General features: G+C 36.4%; 1 protein-coding gene across 3 annotated transcripts in view; it reads left to right on the top strand.

Annotated features, from left to right (window-relative positions):
• Positions 1-22,576, top strand: part of Csnk2a1 (casein kinase 2 alpha 1) — a 69,823-nt gene that overhangs the window by 23,223 nt on the left and 24,024 nt on the right. For 2 of the 3 annotated variants that reach the window (XM_010621473.3, XM_010621472.3), the window contains exons 2-5: positions 15,281-15,392; positions 19,593-19,694; positions 20,212-20,262; positions 21,828-21,887. In XM_010621473.3, coding sequence (XP_010619775.1) covers positions 21,870-21,887 — 18 coding nt within the window. In that variant the 5' untranslated portion in view covers positions 15,281-15,392; positions 19,593-19,694; positions 20,212-20,262; positions 21,828-21,869. Of the gene's footprint in view, positions 1-12,993; positions 13,203-15,280; positions 15,393-19,592; positions 19,695-20,211; positions 20,263-21,827; positions 21,888-22,576 lie in introns of all 3 variants that reach the window. The other variant, XM_010621474.3, reaches the window with a different exon arrangement.

The raw sequence follows: 22,576 nt of genomic DNA, 5'->3' as shown, positions 1-22,576 counted from the left end.
CTCTATAAAAATGTAAAATGTCTAGTACCTGCTTTATGGTACATAGTAGAGACCGTGCTTTATCAGAGCTACATTTAAAGATATTACTCTAGAATGTTCTCTTTCCAGATAATGATTAAGAGGCTAATAGAAAAAATGGTCAGGTACCATCAGACAAAGTAAATTTCAAACCAAAACTGAATCTAGTATTATTGTTGTAGGACAGTACTGTATCGTACCTCTATGAATGTAAAATGTCTAGTACCTGCTTTATGGTACATAGTAGAGACCGTGCTTTATCAGAGCTACATTTAAAGATATTACTCTAGAATGTTCTCTTTCCAGATAATGATTAAGAGGCTAATAGAAAAAATGGTGTCAGGTACCACAGCAGCAACAGAACTTGGCTGTTGCCTGGATATTATTCTTTTCTTTGTTTTTTTTTTGTTTTTTGTTTTTTGTTTTAATGGAATGTGCTGAATGTCTATAATTTTGTTCAGAAGACTGCAGAACCTGGAAAAGCTGTTGCTGCTATCGATGCTTAACATACTATTATTAGTCATATATATATATATACACACACACACACACACACACATATACATATATATACATATATGTGTATATATACACATATGTATGTATACACACACACACGCATATAAATTGAATTTTGGGAAACTTTAACGGTGCTGCCAACTTTGGAAAAAGTCATCCCAATTTACTGTGTTGACTTGGCATTGTACAGAAATGGACAACCATATTCGTCTAGAATTGTTAATTTATTTTATTTTATTTTTTTCCATGTGTACAGGGGTAACACATTGTACTAAATATGTAAGGTCATATCTACTTGGGTTTGATTACAGAAACTAATAAAGTATTCTCTACATAATGAAAAAAAGAGTAAGATAAGACTACAAGAGCAAGAAGTAATTTAAATATGTTCAGGGACCATTTTCATCTCCAGAATTAAGGATTAGTTTGATGTTACATCATTGCCTTTTCTCTTTTACTTTAATTTTTAGTTTTATTTTAGGATTCCCTATTTTTAATGTTCATACAGAGATTTTTAATAAAGTATTCTCTACATAATGAAAAAAAGAGTAAGATAAGACTACAAGAGCAAGAAGTAATTTAAATATGTTCAGGGACCATTTTCATCTCCAGAATTAAGGATTAGTTTGATGTTACATCATTGCCTTTTCTCTTTTACTTTAATTTTTAGTTTTATTTTAGGATTCCCTATTTTTAATGTTCATACAGAGATTTTTTTACCTGAAAATATGAATAGTTTCTTTGGTGTGAAAAACTATAATAGTACACAGGATCCTAATGAGACAATTAATAATATGAAATAGGAAGTAAAGGGCTAAAGGTGTAAGGAAAGTGGGAAGGGTGGGGGAAAGGTAATAAGGGAGAGGAAAAAAATATGAGAAACTGAAAAAATGGAAATAAAGTGTTTGTAAATGGGGAGGGGAGGAGGGGGTGGAGGGAGGACAGGGACAAGGGGAAAAATGAGAATCAGGACCTATTATGTAAAGGTACAGAATCCCAATGGTGAATGTAACTATTTGTATACCTAGATTGTACCAATAGCCTCAATAAAAAAGAAAAAAAAAAAGAAAAGAAAAGGGGGTAGAACTGGAGATGTAGCTCAGTGCCAAGCCCCTGGATTCAATAATCTTCAGTACCCCCTCCCTCAAATTGCAAAAATTAAAATTTCCAGTATTGCCTTACTTGAATTATTAGGGATGAAAAAAATAAGTCTTAATTGTAGTTCTTGTTATCCAACGGAACATAGCACTAATTTTGTCATAAAGATGCATAAGTGTGGACCCGCATTTGTTCTTTAAAATATTTCTATTGATGAGTTTTTAATAATTTTATGAGTTTCTTTCTTTCTTTTTTTTTTTTTTTTTTTTTTTTTTGTTTTTTTTTTTTTTTTTTTTTTTTTTTTTTTTTTTGTGGGTACCAGGGATTGAACTCAGGCCCCCGAACCGCTGAGCTAAATCCCCGGCCCCAAGTTTCATTATTAAACAGTGAGTACTCAATAGGAAAAAATAATCACAAAATAAAGTATTGAATTTTAAATATTTATTGAATACTTTAAAAGCATCAAAATTTTCAACATTGACTTTTTTGGCAAAGTCTAACAAAGAACAACACAAATAATTTCTTGAATGAAAATACCAGTAGCACTTTACCCCCCGTCCCCCAATCTTCACTTATCATACCTAAGGCTCTCTGCACACATAACAACATGTTCCATACACACCTATCACTACACTTACAGCACATGTTTTGCTTTTCTGGCCTTTTTGTAGCACATACTTGACATCTTACTGGTCTTGCTGTTTTGTTGGGAGTTTATTGTTTTACACTGTATAGTTAACAGGAACCTAAAATATCAGTAAAATATTCTTGGTATGTATTGTGCATTTAGAATAGACATCAACATTTTCACATCAGCTGTGTATGTGCTTACAAAACCTAAAAGGTAGCATCTAAAATTCCTTTATGAACTACAATGAAAATACCAGTAGAACTCTACAACAAAAATAAGCTTTCCTTCAGCTGTTGTACCTAAGGCATTCTTCATATATGACAACTGTATGTTCCATGTGCACATCTCACACTGACAGCACATGTGCCTAGCTTTTGTTTCCTTTGTGGCAGACCATTCTTGTCAGTTCTCTCTTCTCCTGTTTTGTCAGGAGCATCTTACTGTATTGTACAACATACACTTAGCAGGGAAATAAAATAGCAATAAAATAAAATATCAAATATATAATGAATGCTTAGACTAGACATCACCATTTTTACAGCAGCTGTTTACTTGCTTATAAAACCTGAAAGATAACCTCAGAAATAAAAACGTATGGGAACTACAATGTAAATACAAACAAATTCCTACCACAGAAATAATCTTTTCTTTAGGCCAGGGGTGTAGCTCAGTGATGCTGTACCTGCCTGGCAAGCACAAGGTCCTCAGTTCGATCCTCCATGCTGATAAATAAATAAGAATAATAATAATCTTTGATTCAGTGTCAATCTAAGACAGTCCTTATACATGACAACTGGACGTTCCATATATAACTATTGCTTACACTGAAATATTTTTGTTTTCCTGTCCTTTCTTAGAGGGCACAGTTGACATCTTTAGGGGTTTCCTGTTCTTGTAGGTCTTTGTGATGCTGTGCCTGCCTTTTCACCTGTCAGCTCACACAGTGTGCTCCACAATTTTTTTTTAAATAGTTCCCTGGGCAGAAACATTTTGTTTTTCTTTTACTGTAAATGATCTCTTATGAAGTCCCAGTCCCAATCCTCTTAAGATTTCTCAGGCCAGGGATCTGGCTCAGTAGCGGTGCCACCTGTCTCACAAGTACAAGGGCTTGAGTTCGATCCCCAGTACCAAAAAGAAAAAGAAGAAAATTTCTCCATGATATTTTACACTTGTTATTCTCTTGGTAGATTACCAAGCTATTAATGCCACACATTTTTTAGATTGAGTAAAACACAACCATTGGCCATTGTTTTGTGTTTCAAGTTACATCACAGTTGCTGCATAATTGATCAACTTCTCCATCTTTGGTTTTGTTGTAGAAAGTTTCCATCTCAAGCTTCCATTTTGTCAAGGTTTCCCTATTAGTATTTCCATCATGGTGCATTGTTAGCATCAGCAGTACCAGTTTGTTTTTCTTTGCCATACATAAGGCCAGTGTAGGGCAAGGGATGTAGCTCAGCAGTGCTCCACCTGCCTAGCAAGCATAAGGTCCTGAGTTTGATCCCTAGTACCAAAGGAAAAAAAATCTAAAGTCTGCAAGATCAATGTAAGTCTGAAATCCACAGATTGCACTATGCAATTCTCTGTTTTGAAATTGCACCATTCCATTTGGAATTTCTGCTTTGTTCCTGCATACAGTTCCTGTGCTGGTCAACTTGTGCTCTGTTAGCAAATGTAACATCAGTTGGAATCTGATAAACCAGTTATAGAATGTCACATTCCAGTTAGTTTGGCAGATGGTAGCAACAAGTCTATTCACAACATTATTCAATTTATTATTATATGAAATGAGGACCTGATGACTAAGTTCTAGGATAAATGTCTAAACTGAAAGCATAATAAGTCCTCACATCTACAAGGGCATAAATTTTTAGGCTGTATTTTGACTCATCACTTTTCCATAAGTCTTTTACATTCCTGTGATTACCACGAGAAATCCTTGCCAAGTACAGCAGACCTATAAATGCTTTCAGCTCAGCTAGTGAGGTGGCATAATAAGTACATTTTTTAATATGGCTGTTGGTGCATACAGAACATTTTATTTGCATTTCAGCCTTAGTATTTCACAGCACCTTGTAGCATTTCATCTTATTTTTAACACTGAATGGCAGTGTTGGTGTTCTGTCCAGTATGTTTCACCCTTGCCAAGGCTCTCACTATATTTTCAGACCTAGTTCAAAATTGGATGGTTCTATCTGATTGCATGGCCATTTTGCAATATGACTAGTTAAATATGCACTTGCATTGCTGCTTTTGCATTCTGAATCAAGGAAGCTTGTGTTCCCTGTATCTATCTCTTTCAGTTGACTCTTGCTCTGTTTCACTGAACTTTGGCTCATGTGGCCAATGTCAAAGTCATTGTCATTGACATCATCATCATCATCATCATCATCATACATTCACACCACTCTTCTGTTATGAAGACATATATTTTACCATACTGGATCATCATCATCCATGCATGAGTAATCTGATGATTTGCTTTTGACCTCCTCCAAAACTTGCAAACCTGGTTTTCCATATGCTGTTGTACTCAGTTGGGCTACTTCTACCAGAAAAATAAAAGCAAAACTTTTTTAACAAATCCTGCAGTGATGTGGGTCTATTGGATCCTCTGTGATGCTTGGGTAAAGATACACAAACCAGGGCCAGGAATTTAGCTCAGGTTCTGATACCTGCCTTGCAAACTCAAGGGCGCAAGTTCGATCCCTGGTACCAAAAAAAGAGCAACACACAAAACCAAAATCCCATTTTGTCACTTGTGTATATATGCACACACCTTACCATTCATCAAACCAAGAGGGTAACAACAGATTGCTTCTTGTATCCCTCAGGGAAAGGTATTGAGATGCCAGCTACTATTACACTACAGTGCAAATTTACAGAAATTTAGAAAAGTAAGGAATGGGTTCACTGGACCCAGTGTTTTGCTCAGCAGTTTAATAGAAGAAGCTTTTGGGAGAAAGAAAGCAAGGGGAGCAACTCCCTCATTATTAGCTTTTTTTTCCATTTCAGTTTTGTATATGATCTGGTGTTAAGTGACATTGTATTTTGATGACAGATTTATTTTCATCTCACTTTAAGTATAAACCCACATTAATTTGATCAAATACTAAAAATATCACAAAGTGCAAAACCTTAGCCCAGGTACTACAAGTTTAAAAGGTTATATCAGATATGGGTTTTATCCTAGTACTTGGGAGGCCGAGGCAGGAGGATTGCTGTGAATTCAAGGCCAGCCTGGGCTGCATAATGAGACCCTGTCTCAAAAAACAAACAAAATATATATACACATATGTATTGTATATGCATATAATATGTATATATGTACACATATATGTATCATATGTATGTAGGTCTTGACTTTTAAAGGGAGTTGAAGGTCCAATGCAGAAAGTAAAATTTGAGGATTTGTGAGTGCATGTATGTATTTGTAGAAAGTAATAAATTTGGGAATAGTTACACATGCCTATAATTCAGCACTGTGGCAGACTCAGGCAGGGAGACCTTAAATTCAAGCTCAGCCTGGGTAATTCTGTGATTTAGCAAGACCCTGTCTCAAAATAAGTAAAAAGGGCTGGAATTGTAGGGCCCTGGTTTGTTTTCTAGTAACAACAAACAAAAAATAAGAAATAGTAAGTTTTATAGGAGTGAAAGGCTTGAAGAATTTGACTTTAATTCCCAATTCTATCAGAATTTGGTGTTTGTTGTCAAGCTATAGAATTTACTTAGGCTGTTTTCTTATTTGTAGGTCATGAAAAATGAAGCTAGTTTCGTAGAACTGTTGAGAGAAGTAGGTATTTAAAGCTGAGAATCCTTTTTAGCTCCAGACTTGCAATATATAACTGCCTGTTCAGAATTCCTTTTGAATGTTTTAAAGCCATTTTAACCCTAAGTCCAAAACTTGGCATGAGTCCTCTTCCAGAATTTTTTCTATCCTTATGAATGATGTCAGCAATCTATCAGGCCAGAAATCAGAGTCACCTCTCACTTCTTAGCATATTTTCCAGTCCACTTGCAACTCTTGATTTTACACTATAAATTTTATTCCACAGATTAGATTATAACCCCTAAATCCTGTCCCACATCTAACTAAAGTGTTTTTGGGCCGGGGATTTAGCTCACCGGTTCAGTGGCCTGCTTTGCAAATGCAAGGACCCGAGTTCAATCCCCAGTACCAAAAAAAAAAAAAAAAAAAAAAAAGATTTTTTAAATGTTCACGTGGGTTGCTTTTCTGCTTAAAACTTAAGTGGATTTCCATTATTAGTCTACAGATAAATCTTTAATTTTCTCTCTGTCTGCCTTTCTTGCTCACTATAATTTGGCCTTTTGTATCTATAGGTTATACATAGATTGAAAATAATGGTATTCAGAAAAACAAGTTGCATCTGTACTGAACTTGTACAGACTTATTCCCTAAACAGTAATGTGTGACAGCTTTTTGCTTATCATTTACAATGTATTAGGTGCATTATGCGTTTTTTGTTGTTGTTGTTGGGGGGGTTGTCTTTTGAGACAAGGTCTCACTATGTAGTTCACGCTAGCCTTGAACGCACCCTGAACTTGTGTCAGTCCTCCTGCCTCAGCCACCCAAGTGCCAGGATTACAGGCTTGTGCTACTATGCCTGGCACAGTGTCAATTTATATAAAGAACTTGAGAATATGAATGATTAAGGAAGGAAAATATATGAAAGAACCAAACTCAAATGTAGGCTGTCTTTGGGTTTCACACTGCATGTGGAATATACATCGTATTTATAGAGGTACAAGTGCAATACTGTATTTGAATAAAGTAATAATTGTCTTTGATGGATATTTTTTCACACACCCTGTTTATTTTCATTCTTTTGTTCCAGTTTTTTATTTATCTGAAGTTGCAGAGCCACTCATGGCTCAGGAACCCTGCTTTATTCTCCCCATGTAATTAATGAAGGCCAACCATTTGAAATTCATGTGAATTTCTTTTAGTGTAAACATATTATTTGGTATGCATGGCAGTAGAGTTGAGCATTTGTGGGGGGGGGTGTGCTGTAAAACAGCTACTTGTTCTCCCAGTGAAGCATCAAATCCATCGGCTTATAAATTAGGTCCCAGCTGATGAAATCCAGAGCTGCAAACATCGTTCAGACAAGTATTTGCAAATCTCAAGAGTTTTATTAGTAGTTAGTCTTACTCTGATCATCACACAGAATTTCAAGGCCTTAGGAGAGTAGAGGGAGAGTGGGTGATAAGAATGTATGAAATGGATAGATATATGGAGTGGTGAAAAGGAGTTGGGGAATATTTTGGACTTGAATTACATGGTTTTCAAAGAGGTATCCATTTCATCTCCAATGAGTTAGTCCTTGGAGGCTGGGATTAAGCACAGTTCCCAATTTTTGTTTGTTTGTTTGTTTGTTTGCTTGTTTTTCAGACAGGGTCTCACTATGTAGTTCAGGCTGGCCTTCAACTCACTATGTAGACCAGGCTGGCCTCCAACTCGAAGAGATCCTTCCGCCTCAGCCTCCCAAGTGCTGGGACTACAGGTGTGTGCCACCACACCAAGCAGGTTCCAATCTTTTAAAGATAAGTTTCTGCTTAATCATTTTCACTATGGAGCTAAGACATAGCAATCATCTAACTCTAATTTATATGTGTTTGATGTTTCTAAACTCTTTCCGCAAAAATCATCTTATTTGATCTTCACTTCAGTCTTCAAGTATAGTTGGACAGGTTATGAGATTAACCAAAACTGAGAAAAGCCCAGCTGAGGTCCTATAGTCAGTCCAAGATTTGGATCCATGACTCTGAGCTACTTGTATTGTCACCCTAGTGCGTCTTTTTAGTCCCACTTAGTAAATGTATGTTGATTTTACAAATTTCTTAAGCTCTTAGGGAAAGGTTTTGAGAACCACAGATGGTTATCAACCAGAAGGGTAGAATGCCTATAAAAGTATATATCAGCTTAAGAGAAAGATACTGTTTCTCTTAAGTTGAGAATTTAAAAGTTTAGAATCAAAAGTTCTAAGTTCTTGGGAACAGTTGGTTTAATACTGTTGTTTATACTCCTGCTGTTTTTATATGTACACACAACTTTTATTTACTCATTTTGCTGCTGTCAGTTCACCTATAGTTGTCATAGAAAAAGTTAGTAATTCTGTAGCCCAGGTGATACTATGTCTTTGGGAAGAAAAATTGTAAGAAAAAGGACCTGTTTTCTTCCCTAGTACTTGCATGACTTGGTCTCTGGCTATTTAAATGAGCTTACATTCATAGGATCCTGAAGTTAAAAGAGTTTCTTGGGTGGGAGAATTCATAAACACATCTTTTGTTCTCATGAATATTTGGAGGCAAGAGCATTGATACCACTATGTCACGTTTAAGGGATATAGTGTTAACACCTTCCCCCAATTCCAGTCTCTTGTTATTTCTCTAAAAGTATTACACCCCTAAGCTATGGGCTATCTGGCTTATTTCTCTTAGTATAGTATCCAAGTTCCAGTTTAAATAAAATCTTGGAATGACACAGTTCTCTCTTAGAGCTTCGAAATAAGCAGATTTTATTAACACTGAGTTCTAATGACAAACCTAGAAGGTAAACATGGTTATCTGTTTTTAGCCCCGCTAAGGAGGTGGAAATCTTAGTTCCTCTGTTTCCATTGGCAGGTTCCTTAATCTCTATCTCAGTCTCATTTGTAAAATAGAGATAATGGCAACTTCCTCACCACTGAGGATTAAATGAAATAATCCTTACAAAGCACTATCAGCACATAATAAATACCTACAGGTGTATTATTGTGTAAATAGTTTATGTGACAGAAAAGATCACTGTCGTAAGATGCTAACAGAAACTTAGTTTTTGCTCATTTCTTTTAAATACCTAATGTGTTTTGGCTAAACTTCCCTTTTGGATGTCAGTTTTCTTATATTTATTGTTTTAAATTTTTATTGGACATAATTTCAAACTTACATAAAGACAAAAATTAGTAGGCCAGGATTTAGCTCAGTGGTTCTGCTGCCTGCCTTGCAAGTGCCAGGTCCCAAATTCAATCCCTGGTACCAAAAAAAAAAAAATTAGTATAGAGGTGACACCAAAAGTGTAGACAACAAAATGAGCAAAAGACTTGAATAGTCAGGGCCGGGGATTTAGCTCAGCGGTTTGGTGGCCTGCCTTGAAAGTTCAAGGACCCGAGTTCAATCCCCGGTACCCAAAAAGAAAAAGACTTGAATAGTCATTTCTGCAAAGAAGACATACAAATGGCTAATGAATATAGGAAAAGATGTTCAACATCCCTAGTCATTAGGGATATACAAGTTAGAATCATAATCAGTAAAATACTACTTCACATCTATTAGGAGAAATTACTGCCCTTATATACTATTTGGTAAGAATATAAAATAGCTGTTTTAGGAGCACAAGATGGTGATTCCTCAAAAATTCAACATAGGATTATGAGTCAGCAGTTCTGACTTGGAAAAATTGAAGGTAGGATCATAACCAGATATTTGAACATATCCTTTGTCATAGCAGCATTATTCACAATAGCTAATGGGTGGACATCTCTCAACAAATGGATGGATAATCAAATTGTGGTTATACATAAGTTAAAAAAATTTTTTTTTTTAATTTTTGAGACAGGGTCTCACTGTGTAATTCAGACTGACCTGGAACTCACTCTGTAGCCCAGGGTGGTCTCTAACCCACAGCCATCCTCCTGCCTCAGCCTCCTGAGTGCTGGGATTACAGGCATGTGCCACCACACCCAGCTATAAAGTAGAATTTTATTCAGTCTTAAAAAGGAATGAAATTTTGACATATTACAAAATGGATGAATCTTCAATACATTAAATAGGCCAAGTGTAAAAGGACAAATTGTCATTTTATTACACATGTGGAAGCTACCTATAATAGTAAACTACAGAAGACATAGGATACAATTGTGAATCTAAGTGGGCAAATGTGGGGAGTGAAGATTTCTAGAACTAGATTGTTTAGTGATAGTTGCACAAGAATGTGAATGTATTCAGTGCCGCTGAACTATACACTTAAATGTGCTTAAAATAGTAAATTTTTTTTTTTTTTTAAATGGTACTGGGCATCAAACTTGGGACCTTGTGCTTGCAAGATAGGCAGTAGCACCACTGACATAAATCCCCGGCCCTAAAACAGTAAATTTCATGTTATGTATATTTTAATATAATTTTTTAATGTTTCAACAAATATATAAATGAGTATAGAACAAAGGACATCTGTATCTACCTCTTAGCCTAGATTTACCTATTACTCCTTTTGTTTTATCATTTGTGTGTCTGTTCTTGAGTGTACACTGTATAGACACATGTACATATATGTGGGCACATGTTTTTCCTGAACATTTAGTTTAAGGATACATTATGTACATTATCGCCTATTTTTACCTGTGATTCAGGCAATTTTCTTAGGAAGAGAGATTTTCTTAGCTATATGATTTTATGCTGTTTGTCCATTTGTACAATACTTTAGTCTTCCATTTAAATTCCGGTTTTGTCAGTAAGGATAGTCTGAAGTAAGTAAGGTATCGCATTTAGTTGTCATGATTCTATATCTCTTTATCCTGCCTTTGTCTTTTATGACGTTGCTAGTTGACAGTTTTTAGGAATAACAACTCCACACACACAACCGCATTTCTTTTTTTGTTGTTTATTTGTTGCTTTGGAGATAGGGTCTTGCTATGTTGCCTTGGTGGGCTAGATTGGACCTTTTTTTGGTGACAGGGTCTCTATGTAGTTCAGGCTGGCCTTGAACTCAAGGTGATCCTCTTGCCTCAGCCTCTTTAAGTATTGTAGTTACAGATTGTGCCACCACACCTAGGTGTACTGCTAGTTAAGGCCAGCCTGACCTACAGTAGAAGACTCCATCTCAAAAAAAAAAGTTTTTTTCCTCATTTTTCTGGTTGGTGTTTACTAATGATTAGATGAAGGGCTATGGATTCTCAACCAGAAAACTGCAAACTGCATAGGTACTAATGGCCTTCTCAGATTACCACTTGAAAGCTCAATACGTTTTAAATTAAACATACCGTAAACAGAATCAGCTAATACTTTAAGAATTTTAGAGAGGGAAGACAAAAAGATTAAAAGGGAAGACATCTGCTTTGATTTGATAAAATGATAGAAATCATGTCTAAAATTTTAATAGGTTCCCCTCAGCCTTAATTTTAATTTACTAATTTCCCTCATTTAATTGGGTCAGTTAATATGTATGACTTCTAATACCAGTTTTTATTAAGCAAACTGAAAAATTGCAGCTTTTTTTTTTTTTTGTACTGGTGATCAAACTTGGGCCCTTGAGTTTGCCACATCAGCAGTGGAACCAAATCCCCAGCCTTACTGCATTTTACAGTTGAATGGAATCAAGTGTATCTTTGAGATGTTCATGGGTCTACTGATTAGTACATAAGGTCCCTCAAATGTTTTGGAACACTAAGTTAACGTTGAATATATATGAGAAAAGTCATTATTCCTTTCCTGTTTTATCACTTGAGTTAGACTAACAGTTTGTACTCTTGGCCTCTATCCCTGCTTGAGCCATGAGAAAGCTACTGTAGGAAAGTACTGCTCTTACTAATAATGTCTTCTGTAGAAAGGATAAATAGTTTGGTAATGCTGAGACATCTATCCTCAGTGCCAGTTTTACCTTCTAAGTTATCCTATAAAGAACATTTAAATATTTCATGCAGAAGTTAGACTGCTTTGCTGTGGAGGTCCAGCCGTCACCACACGAACACGCCTGATTTGGGGAGTGAGGATTGAGAAAGGAAAGAACACTCAAGCCTGAGTGGAGACCAAGAGAAGTCTGATTTATTTCACAGAAACAGCTCCTTTTATAGGTTCACATCAACAGGAAGCACCAAGCAACTATTTGTATCTTTTATGCAAAGACCGGATTTTCTGACTTTACAAAGAATATCAGATCTATAGCTGTCTCTTTGAGTTTCTTCCATTGCAGCAACAAGTTTAAAAAGCAGAGTCCTAGAAAAGTAACAAATGTTATAGATTGTATTTGGTAATGCTGAGACATCTATCCTCAGTGCCAGTTTTACCTTCTAAGTTATCCTATAAAGAACATTTAAATATTTCATGCAGAAGTTAGACTGCTTTGCTGTGGAGGTCCAGCCGTCACCACACGAACACGCCTGATTTGGGGAGTGAGGATTGAGAAAGGAAAGAACACTCAAGCCTGAGTGGAGACCAAGAGAAGTCTGATTTATTTCACAGAAACAGCTCCTTTTATAGGTTCACATCAACAGGAAGCACCAAGCAACTATTTGTATCTTTTATGCAAAGACCGGATTTTCTGACTTTACAAAGAATATCAGATCTATAGCTGTCTCTTTGAGTTTCTTCCATTGCAGCAACAAGTTTAAAAAGCAGAGTCCTAGAAAAGTAACAAATGTTACATAGATTGTATCAATGCCTTGAGTGTACAGGTGAAGAAGTTTCCTTTTAAATGTCAAACTCCTAGAGGGCCATGGCCGGGCTCCCACACTTTGCAGAATATGATTAGGACCAGTATCAGTTTTAATATATCCCCCCCAAAGTTAATAGGAAACAGTAGTTGATAGAATTGGGATATAGTTTTTGATTAATGAAGAGAATCAGATGTATTTGAGACTGTTACTGTTTGGAAAATGAATTTTTTCTTATATTTTTATTACCATGTACTTAAAAAAATGATTTCTTGGCCTTTTTGCATTTTTTTTCGGCAGTTTGAAGAAAACTGGTCTGAATAAAGTCTTCCCCCCAGCCGCCTCCAAACATAGTCTTTGACAGATCTTCAGACATCAAGTTCAGCTTTGTCCGCCAACCTGTCTGACATGTCGGGACCCGTGCCAAGCAGGGCCAGAGTTTACACAGATGTTAATACACACAGACCCCGCGAGTACTGGGACTACGAGTCACATGTGGTGGAATGGGGGTAATTGTTTCCATTTACTTCACTGTACTCATTCAAAGGGCTGAATCTTGCAGGCTTGTTGACTAATTCATGTTGGTAAACTCCCTGATTCTGCTTCTCCAAACCTTGAAGTTGAAGCACAACTTTAATTTCTTTTAGCTGCAGGTTTTGTTCTATAGTGATGAAGCAGAGTGGCAAGTTAATGATTTTGATGGGCTTACCATTTAAAATCATTTCAGTCTCTGAAATGTTATTTTTATTTATATATTCTATACCTGAAACTGATAACAAAGATTTAACCTATCAGCCTCCCTGTCAAGCTAAGGACATTGCAGATAGGTGAAAATTGATACTTTAGTGATTTTGAAAACAAAAAATTATTATAAAAGTGTTATATTTTAGAATTGGAAAATGTTCTCCCATGATACTAAAGGATGGAACAGTTTTCCAAAAAGCTGTTCTCTTTTTGATGAAAAGCAAAATTAAATCCTTAAACATTTGCCCTTATCATGAGATGAGGGAATTCAGCCCAAATTCCATCTTGAACAGTTGTAGTCTGCCTGAACAGCTGTGTTTGCCCTCCTAATTCTCTGTGCAGACTCATTTGAATGTTTGCATTTCCTATCCCAGTGTGGCATGCATTTATTTGATCATATCATACTTTTCGTAATAGAAGCATTTTGACATTCAAGTGCAAAAGAAAACAACTTGAAAACTCAAAAATACAGTTCTTGTGCACCAAATTTTATATCTGACTACATATGATCACCATAGCCTATTTAAAGACTCACCATAAATTGCCATAAGGGTGTATTTTCATCCATGTTATACCATGGTTTTTAAACAGTAAATATTTTTGTCTCAGAAATGAAGAGGTATTGTGAACCCTAAAAATGTGATCAAGACCCCGTGGTACCAATCAGTAAATGTTATCACTCTTGATAATCTAGCAGTTCTTCACTTACTTCACAGACTTGCTTCACAGACTTGGGAACTGTAGATAATATTTATGTTTAACTGTACAAACCTCAGTCACTGTCTTTACATTTGAGTGTTTTACATTTCTTAAATGGCAGAAACAGCCCTTTAAATTTTTTGACATGGAGCCATGTTTGTTTGTGACCTCAATGAGAACTGAGGAAAAGGTTTCTTTCCATATACCTGTCAGGATTATTACATTGTCCATTTTTCTTGTACCTTTTTTGTTCTTTCTTAATTTGTTTTCTTTTTCATGCTTGATTTTAAACCTAGGGCCTCGTGCACATTAGGTAAGCGCTCTACCATTGAGTTACATTCCAGCCCTATTTGCTTTCTTTTTAGCTGCTAGAAGACAGATAGTGAATGACTGATTTAGTACATGTTGGATTCTCTTAAGAGTAAATGGAATTTAGACCTTATTAAAGAAATTATGTTTGTCATTCTTTAGGGCAAAGTCATCTAAGTTGAAGGTGAGGGAAAGTGTTGACATTTCCTTTATCCTTTATCTCTGTGACCTTTGATGTTTATTGGCAGAGAGTATGGGTAAAAGTAAAGAAAGGGCTCCTAACTATGGTTCATGATGTTTATTATGTTTGACAGACTCTATTACATGGATGATCGATCCATAGAGCTTGCTCTGGAGGGCAAGTGAGAGGTAAAACTTATATATTTGAAAGCATTATATTTGCGGAAGCCCATTAAAAATGAGCTGTTTTCAAAGTAGAGCCTAACTGAAGTGTTGTTACAACCCTAAGTGCCAGCATTGGTCCAGGAAGAATGGGACAGGAAAGTGTAAAAACTGTTCTCTGTACTTGAGACAAATGTTTGTAACAAATTCTAATGCAATCTCTCCGTGGTTTGCCAGTAGGGGTGTGAACAATTTGCAATTTGAAGGAATAAATTGAAAGGCAAATTTTTCTATTTCTAGAATTTGGTATATTTATTTTTTACACATGTTTTTAAATGGCCTAAGTTTTAAAAATACAGTGAAACATTTAAAATAACCCCTATATTTTACTCCTATTATAAGTTTTGGGAGGCAGGCACAGTGCCACTGAGCTAAATCCCCAGCCCTAATTTGAAATTCTTTAATCCTTTTGACTCTGAATTTTTGTTCACAGGAATCAAGACGACTACCAACTGGTTAGAAAACTAGGCAGGGGTAAATACAGTGAAGTATTTGAAGCCATCAACATCACAAATAATGAAAAGGTTGTTGTTAAAATTCTCAAGGTGAGTATAAGACAGACAATTTCAGAGGTATTTGGAATGTAGATTTAAAAAAAAAAGTCAGTAATGTCTTTTTATAAATCACATTTAAAAGGCTTTTGGAGTGGTTTAGGCCCTTTACTATATCCTCTATAAAGTCCAAAGAATAGATTGTACTTACCTGACAGATCAGGAACTGAAGCAAGAAAAATGATTTCACTCAAGTCATACAGTTAGATTGTAGTAGAGGAAAGGATTTAAGATATGATCTCAGTTTAGCTGATATTCATTTATTGTATTTTTAATTACATTCTATGTTTTTATTTTCAATAAATAAGACAACCTTTTTTGTAGCAATGAGGAGTCACAAATACCAGCTTTAAGGGGCAAACATAACATCAGTGCAGCTAGTCTGATATAATTCCCCATGCTTAGATTAGTGAGTGATGGGGATTAAGGCAAATGGGAAAGCACATAACTTGGAGGAGGAGGTCACTGCTTCTCAGTTTAGGTTTACCATTGTCCTGTAGTAATACAAGTCAGTGTTGGTTGATACTCTGTTTTGCAGCAGAGTATTTATATAGATATGGATAATATGGGTTGCCAATATGAAGCTTGTACTTTCATTGTTACTGTACTGCATACTATCATGTCCTAGGAACTTATCTTAGATCTCCTTACCACAGGGACCAACCTTTCCACTCATCCTGAGTGTTCCCCATTTTTTCAATTCATAGCACTTTTTTCATCTCAGTTTTTTTGTTTGTTTGGTACTTGGGAGTTGAACTCCAGACTTTGCGCTTGCCATGCAAGCATGGTGCTGCTGAGATGAATCCCAGGCACCTCAGTAATGTTTTATGATACCCCTGAGTCAAAAGAAATTTCTAATAGTTAGTAGCTACATCTTAATAACTTCTTAAATAAATGAATGAATGAATTAATTAATTAATTAATTTTTTTTCTAAATAACTATTTTACAACTTTGTAGTCACTTTTAAAATTATAGACTTTCATTAAAGAAAGACTCATTCTTTTTTATGTAACCCTAATTGCTGTTGGGGGATGTAAACCTATTAGTCACTGCACAGCTTCTCAGATCTTTAAATTCTACTGAATGCTAGCTATCACTCTGCTTTTCTGGGTTTTTTTTGGCGGGGGGGGGATCGTAACTATTTAAAACCCAGTTTCATAGAAATAGGTTTACAGCTGTATGTGCTGTCAAATGCCTGTAATCCTAGCATTTGGGAGCTTTAGCAGGAGGATCACTGAGTTTGAGGCCAGCCTGGGCTATATAGCGAGACCCTGTCTCAAACAAAAAAACAAAAATAGGTTCTCAAAAGGACTGTATAGTTCAGTCTAACATTGAACCTGTGAACTGCCTCAAGCTGATAGTACACCTAATGGCTGGCAAATACAAAATATTGTTGAATGGATTTTCCTCAAAATTTTAAAATATCCCACAGTACCCTTGTGAATTGGCTAAACTGCTTCATTTGAGAACCAAGGAGTTTAATATTCATGTGGCATGTAGAAAGAGAAGCAGGCTAGAAATCAGAAACTTGGATTTTAATCCAAACTCTGAATGCAGTTAACCCTAGAAGTTCTTTTGTGAAAATGAAATAATCTGGTTTTACTTTTCTCAAGGTTGATACAGAAATCATGTATGGAAATATACTTGAGAGACAAGTTGTATAATTGTAGGGTGGTTTTCATATGGAAAGGTATATGATAGAATGAAATAGCATATTATTTATAGCCATATAAAAGGCATATATAATGAGTCTTGTAATACAGAAGAGGTTGGAAGTTATGAAAAGCTCTGTACACTGGTTTCAGGCAGAAAGAGGAAGATTTGGGTAGGTCTTGTTGGGAGTAGAGAAGGGAAGCATTTTATTTTCTAGGATAAACCAAGAGGAAAAGAGAGAAAGAAGTGAGAGAAAGATTTCATGTAAAACAGGCATGTCTAATCTGCAGTCCACCTGCCCTTGTTAATGTTATATAACAAATACAAAAAATAATAATTTTGTTACATACATTAATTACATATTTTATATGTGGCCTAAGACAAGTCCTCATTACTCAGTGCAGCCAAGATAGATAAGCTGAAAGCTTAGGCTCACTTGAATTATAGAAACCATGTGACTGTACATGAGCAATGGACTTGAAAAGGGAGATTAAATTGGTGAAGTCCTAGTAGAAATCTAATTTCTACATTTCCTTCTGGTCTTAAAAATTTTAAGGCTTTATACTCTAGGTGGGTGGGAGCTTGTTTTTAAGTGAAGGGTGATTTAGATTTTATTTTCAGCTCACTTTTCCTAATTGTACTGTACGCTACAAGTATGCAGTAGATGACATGCTTATAGGTGAAGTTCTTTCATCAGCTGTATTTAAAAGTTTTCATCTCTCCCTACTCATCTGATAAGAAAAAGTTACAGTGATTATGATAGAGTATAAATCACCTGCCTGGTCTGTAATGAACCAGCTCTATAAATTTATAGATTAGAAGGATTCTATAAATAAATTTTATAAACTAATAGCTTTTTGCCATAAGCCAGCTATTGGGAAGTAGCAACTTGGTAGAAAATAGGAAATGGGTTGATGTATTAGTCTCTGGATAGGAAAAGATCTCTCAGATAGGCTGGCAGATTGGAAAGATCTGAATACTTGAAGAAAGAAAAGAAAATGATCACGTTGCTTTCCAGCCAATGTGCTGAGTTCTGGTAGGAGCAAGGATAAGGAAACCATGGATTAGCTGGATATGGTGGTGTATACCTACAGTCCCAGCATTCTAGGGGGCCAAGGCAGGATGATCCCAAGTTCGAGACCCACCTGGGCAACTTGACTAGAGACACTATCTCAAGTTTTTAAAAAAGGACTGCAGATATAGCTCAGTGGTAGAGCACCTGCCTAGCATGTGGAAGGCCCTAGTATGAATCCCCAGTACCACCAAAAAAAATTTTTTTGAGGAGGGGTTGGGTGTCTGGGCTTTTACTTTTTTGGTGTGACAATTTAAAATTACACGAGGTTTGCGTTATATTTTTCTTGGGCTAGTACAGGTACAGATAGAACAGAGTCCTCAGAAAAACGCAAAGAATTTCTATCCCAAAACAGATGTGGAAAAAAATGAAGACAAAAGAACTTGGAAGATAGACTGTGTAGATTCTGCAAAGCAGTTTGTTGGGAGAGGTTGTGTGTTTGTTTGTTTTGGCTTTTTTTGTTGTTTTGAGATAGGATCTTGATGTATAGTCCAGACTGGCCTCAAATTTTTGGAGATTTTCCTGCATCAGCTTCCCAGTGCTGGGATTGCTGGGAATATATGCATGTGCCACCATGCTCAGTCCTTTAAAAAGAAGGGATTCTTTTTTTTTTTTTATTCCCCTAGTACCTAGAATTGAATTCCGGACCTTACATTTGCCAGGCAGGCACAGTGCTACTGAGCTACCTCCCTGGCCCAAAGGGATTTATTTATAAGAGTGTTGGTGATAATGCAAACCAAACTTACTATGTATTATGTCCCAGGAATATTCGTGCTCTTTTCAGGTATCTTACTTGATTCTGTTTGTTACTCCTTTTACATATAATGAAAGGCTTACAGAAGTTACATAATTTACCCATAGGCACACAATGAATCTGTTAAAGGTAGGGTTTGTATGAGACAGTGACTCAAAACCCACACTTTACCCTCAGGTTATTCTTAACAAAGACAGTTTTGAGTGTCCTTGCTGTTGGCCCTGATTTCTTTCACCTACTGTTATGTTGACTTAAGAGGAAGAAATAAGAAAAGACTCGTGTTAAAAAGTTTGTTTTGTTTTTTTTTGGTGGTGTTGTTTTGTTTGTTTTATGATACAGCTTAGTATCGATAACCAGCTAAATTACTAGTAAGTAAAGTTTTGAAAAACAGCATATTAGGACTCATAATATGGGCTGGGTATGTAGCTGAGTAGCGCAGTGCTTTGGCAGTGCCAGCTTGGTAAGCACGAAGGCCTGAGTTCCGTCCCCAGTGTGTGTGAGGGGGAGGGGTGCTGTTGATTGAGACATTAATTCTGCAGTGCTCTGGTCTTTGGAATGGAAATCTTTTTTCCTTTAATTTAGCTTTTGTAGCTACAGAGTTAGCCAGCATAGTGCCAGGAGAAGGGAATTCAGAAGTCTTACACCTTCATTAATTATACTACCTGTTGGAATGTTCTGAAACTTTTTTCACTGATAACATTTTTACCCTTTCAGCCAGTAAAAAAGAAGAAAATTAAGCGTGAAATAAAGATTTTGGAGAATTTAAGAGGAGGCCCCAACATCATCACATTGGCAGACATTGTAAAAGACCCTGTGGTGAGTATCATAGGCATTAGCAAGGCCCAGGAGGCCTGAGGTGGACCCGGAGCACAGCTGACCTCTTTCTGTTCCCCTAACCCTCTCTGCATTAACTCATGCTTTAGAAGTGCTTAATCCATATACCATTTTAACTGGCTTAGGTCTTTCTTTCAAAGAGACCCACAGACTATTTCTTATTCTTCTAGGCTAAGAGACTGATAGCACTGGAAACTGAAATGTCTTAATCCATTTTGCAAACTCAGGTCCGATGCTGATGGGCGATGGGTGCATTGTTGGGCTGCCTAGAGCCTGGTGAGACTTCAGCTCCCTGTCTTCTGTTTGAATCCATCCTTAAAAATGACCTAAGTGGTGGTGATCATAGCGGGGAGGGCTTATCGCAACAGAGGGTTTCTTACTACTGAGGCAAGGCCTGCCAAATTCACCATGCAGCATCTGCAAACATTGTGCCTGCTAAGACTGCCAGTTCCATTACTAACGTGTGTTTTTTGTTTTTTGTTTTTTTTCTTTCCTCTAGTCACGAACCCCCGCCTTGGTTTTTGAACATGTAAACAACACAGACTTCAAGGTATAATATATAGCGAAATATTTAAACCTGTGGCGTTTTTAGACCACATAGCCATTTATGGGTGATAGTATTAGAAGAACTTGTTTCTCACTTGTTTTAAAAGAATTTTTCATCCTTACATTGCTCAATCTTAAAATAGAAAAGCTCCTGTACAAGTAGTGCTCATTTTCCATATAGTGCCCATTTATTTGGTTAGTGCTCTTTTTAATGACTACATTTATCTCTTACCACTTTTGCCACTTTTTGAGAGTTTCTGCTCATGTCCACCCTAATAAAGACAACATTACATGTTCACCCACGGTCTGGCTACATGGCAAGTTACTTTAGGACAAGGGTATTCAAGAAGAAATATATTGTGTATAATAATAGAAACTACTTATTCCTTAGAATTTGTCGAAAACAACTGAGCTATCTACCCCACTACCACCACCATTGAGACTGAGGATTGAACCTAGGGCTTCATGCATACTAGGCAAGCAGTCTTGTCACTGAACTACTGTGCAGTCCCCTGGGCTATAGATCATAAAAGGTGGGGAATGGGAAAGGAGGATGTAAGATTTCTGCTCTAGCACATATTGGGTAGCCTACAGAATTTCAAACACTTGTTAATTCCAGTATACCAGAAGAATAGGGGCACTTTCTTGGAGTATAAATTGTGAAGATATTTGACTTGCCTTTGCAGCACTATCAAGAATGTTATATATCAGTAAGTGGAAGAACTCTTGTTGAGAAAGGGGTGAGGCCGGAGGATCCCTGTGAGTTTTAGGCAAACTGAAACTACATAGTATGACCCTGTTGCAGAGGACTGAGGATATAGCTCAGGGGCACCGTACCTGCCTGGTGTGTCCCCCACCACCACCGGGAAAAAAAAAAAGCAGGGGAAGAGGGGAGAAATAAAAGGGAAATTGTTTTAGAATTAGAATGACAATTTTTTAAAAAAACTATCAGGAGAGCTCAGTGTTTCCACTGCCTGCCTCACAAGCACATGGTCCTGAGTTCTAACCCTGTTACCAAAAAAAAAAAAACTATCAGAGGATTCTACTGGGTATTTAAAAATATGTACAAGTAAAAATTCTGCAGCCCTTTGGAAACTGTACAGGCTACTTAACAGTTGTTCAGAGTTTTAATTTCAGCTTAGGACAGGAATAGTTCTGTTAAAGTAGCTCAACAGTTTTGGCATTGTGCCATCGACATACCTAGTGATGATAACACATAAATGTGCTGTAGAAGGTAGTTTAGTTCCCCACTTAAGGGTTTTTTGTCTTTGCGAAAGTGTCTTATAAGTAGTGGAAAAGGAAAGTAAATTGTAAATGTGTATTTTCTCCCAGCTGTGAATTATGACTTCACCAATGCAAGTTTAAGTATTTCTGCACTTGTACATTCACAGTTGAAAACCCACAGTATCTCTTTAAAATGAGTATTAAGTTGGAGAAATAAGAGTGAATATACGGGTCTTGAAACAGTGGCAGTTGAGCTAAGTCTTAGTTTAAATTACTGTAAGGATGAGAAATTGCTTTCCTATTAGCTTTATTTCATGGCTGAAATGTTGCATTTGTTTTTAACAGCAATTGTACCAGACGTTAACAGACTATGATATTCGATTTTACATGTATGAAATTCTGAAGGTAAGGAGCTTTGGATACTTAATATCTTTAAATTAGCCTTGGCTTTGTTAAATAGTCCAGTTGATGGTAGAAAACCCAGCAAACTATGTAAAGTTATATGAAAGAAGGGGCCTATATGTATAAGCTAAGTTTTTAATGATAATTTAATAGTATTCAAACCCTTGGGCTACTGTAAGTTTTATAAGCTGGTAGTAGTAGGAATGCAGTTTTTAATGCTTTGTGAAGAATTTGGAAAAGAGCCAAGAGTAAATGATATTGTCAAAATTTATAAAAATAGCTCTTGATGTGCTAGCTTCCAGTGTATTTTATTTTACTTAAGATTCAACAAGTGAAACCATAAACTTTAACTTAACCTTCAAAGGGTCATTATCCCAAGAATTGTGTAAATCTCTGTTTAGGGATTGCTGATTGAGAATAGACTTTGATAATGAGATCACCAAATATATCTTGCTTCCAATAGTTACAGTATCACCTTTATAGAGGCAAGAATTGCTGAGAGTTGGCTAAAGTTTCTTATTAAACCAGGTTGGCATCAGGCCTAATGCACCAGCTGTAGGAATCCAAGTTGCCCTTGAGGAAAGGCAAGAACTTGGCTAATGACATCAGTTGACTGAAAGGCCAGGATTAACTGAAAGGTTGTGTCATTCGGTTCACCTTACTTTGAGGTTACAAACTTTTCAAATTGAATT

This window comes from Fukomys damarensis, unplaced genomic scaffold (assembly GCF_012274545.1).
Source record: "Fukomys damarensis isolate Sample0158 unplaced genomic scaffold, DMR_v1.0_HiC HiC_scaffold_22, whole genome shotgun sequence".
Lineage (NCBI taxonomy): Eukaryota > Metazoa > Chordata > Mammalia > Rodentia > Bathyergidae > Fukomys > Fukomys damarensis.
Note: the sequence above shows the minus strand (reverse complement) of the source record. Positions and strands in the feature narration are given on the sequence as shown.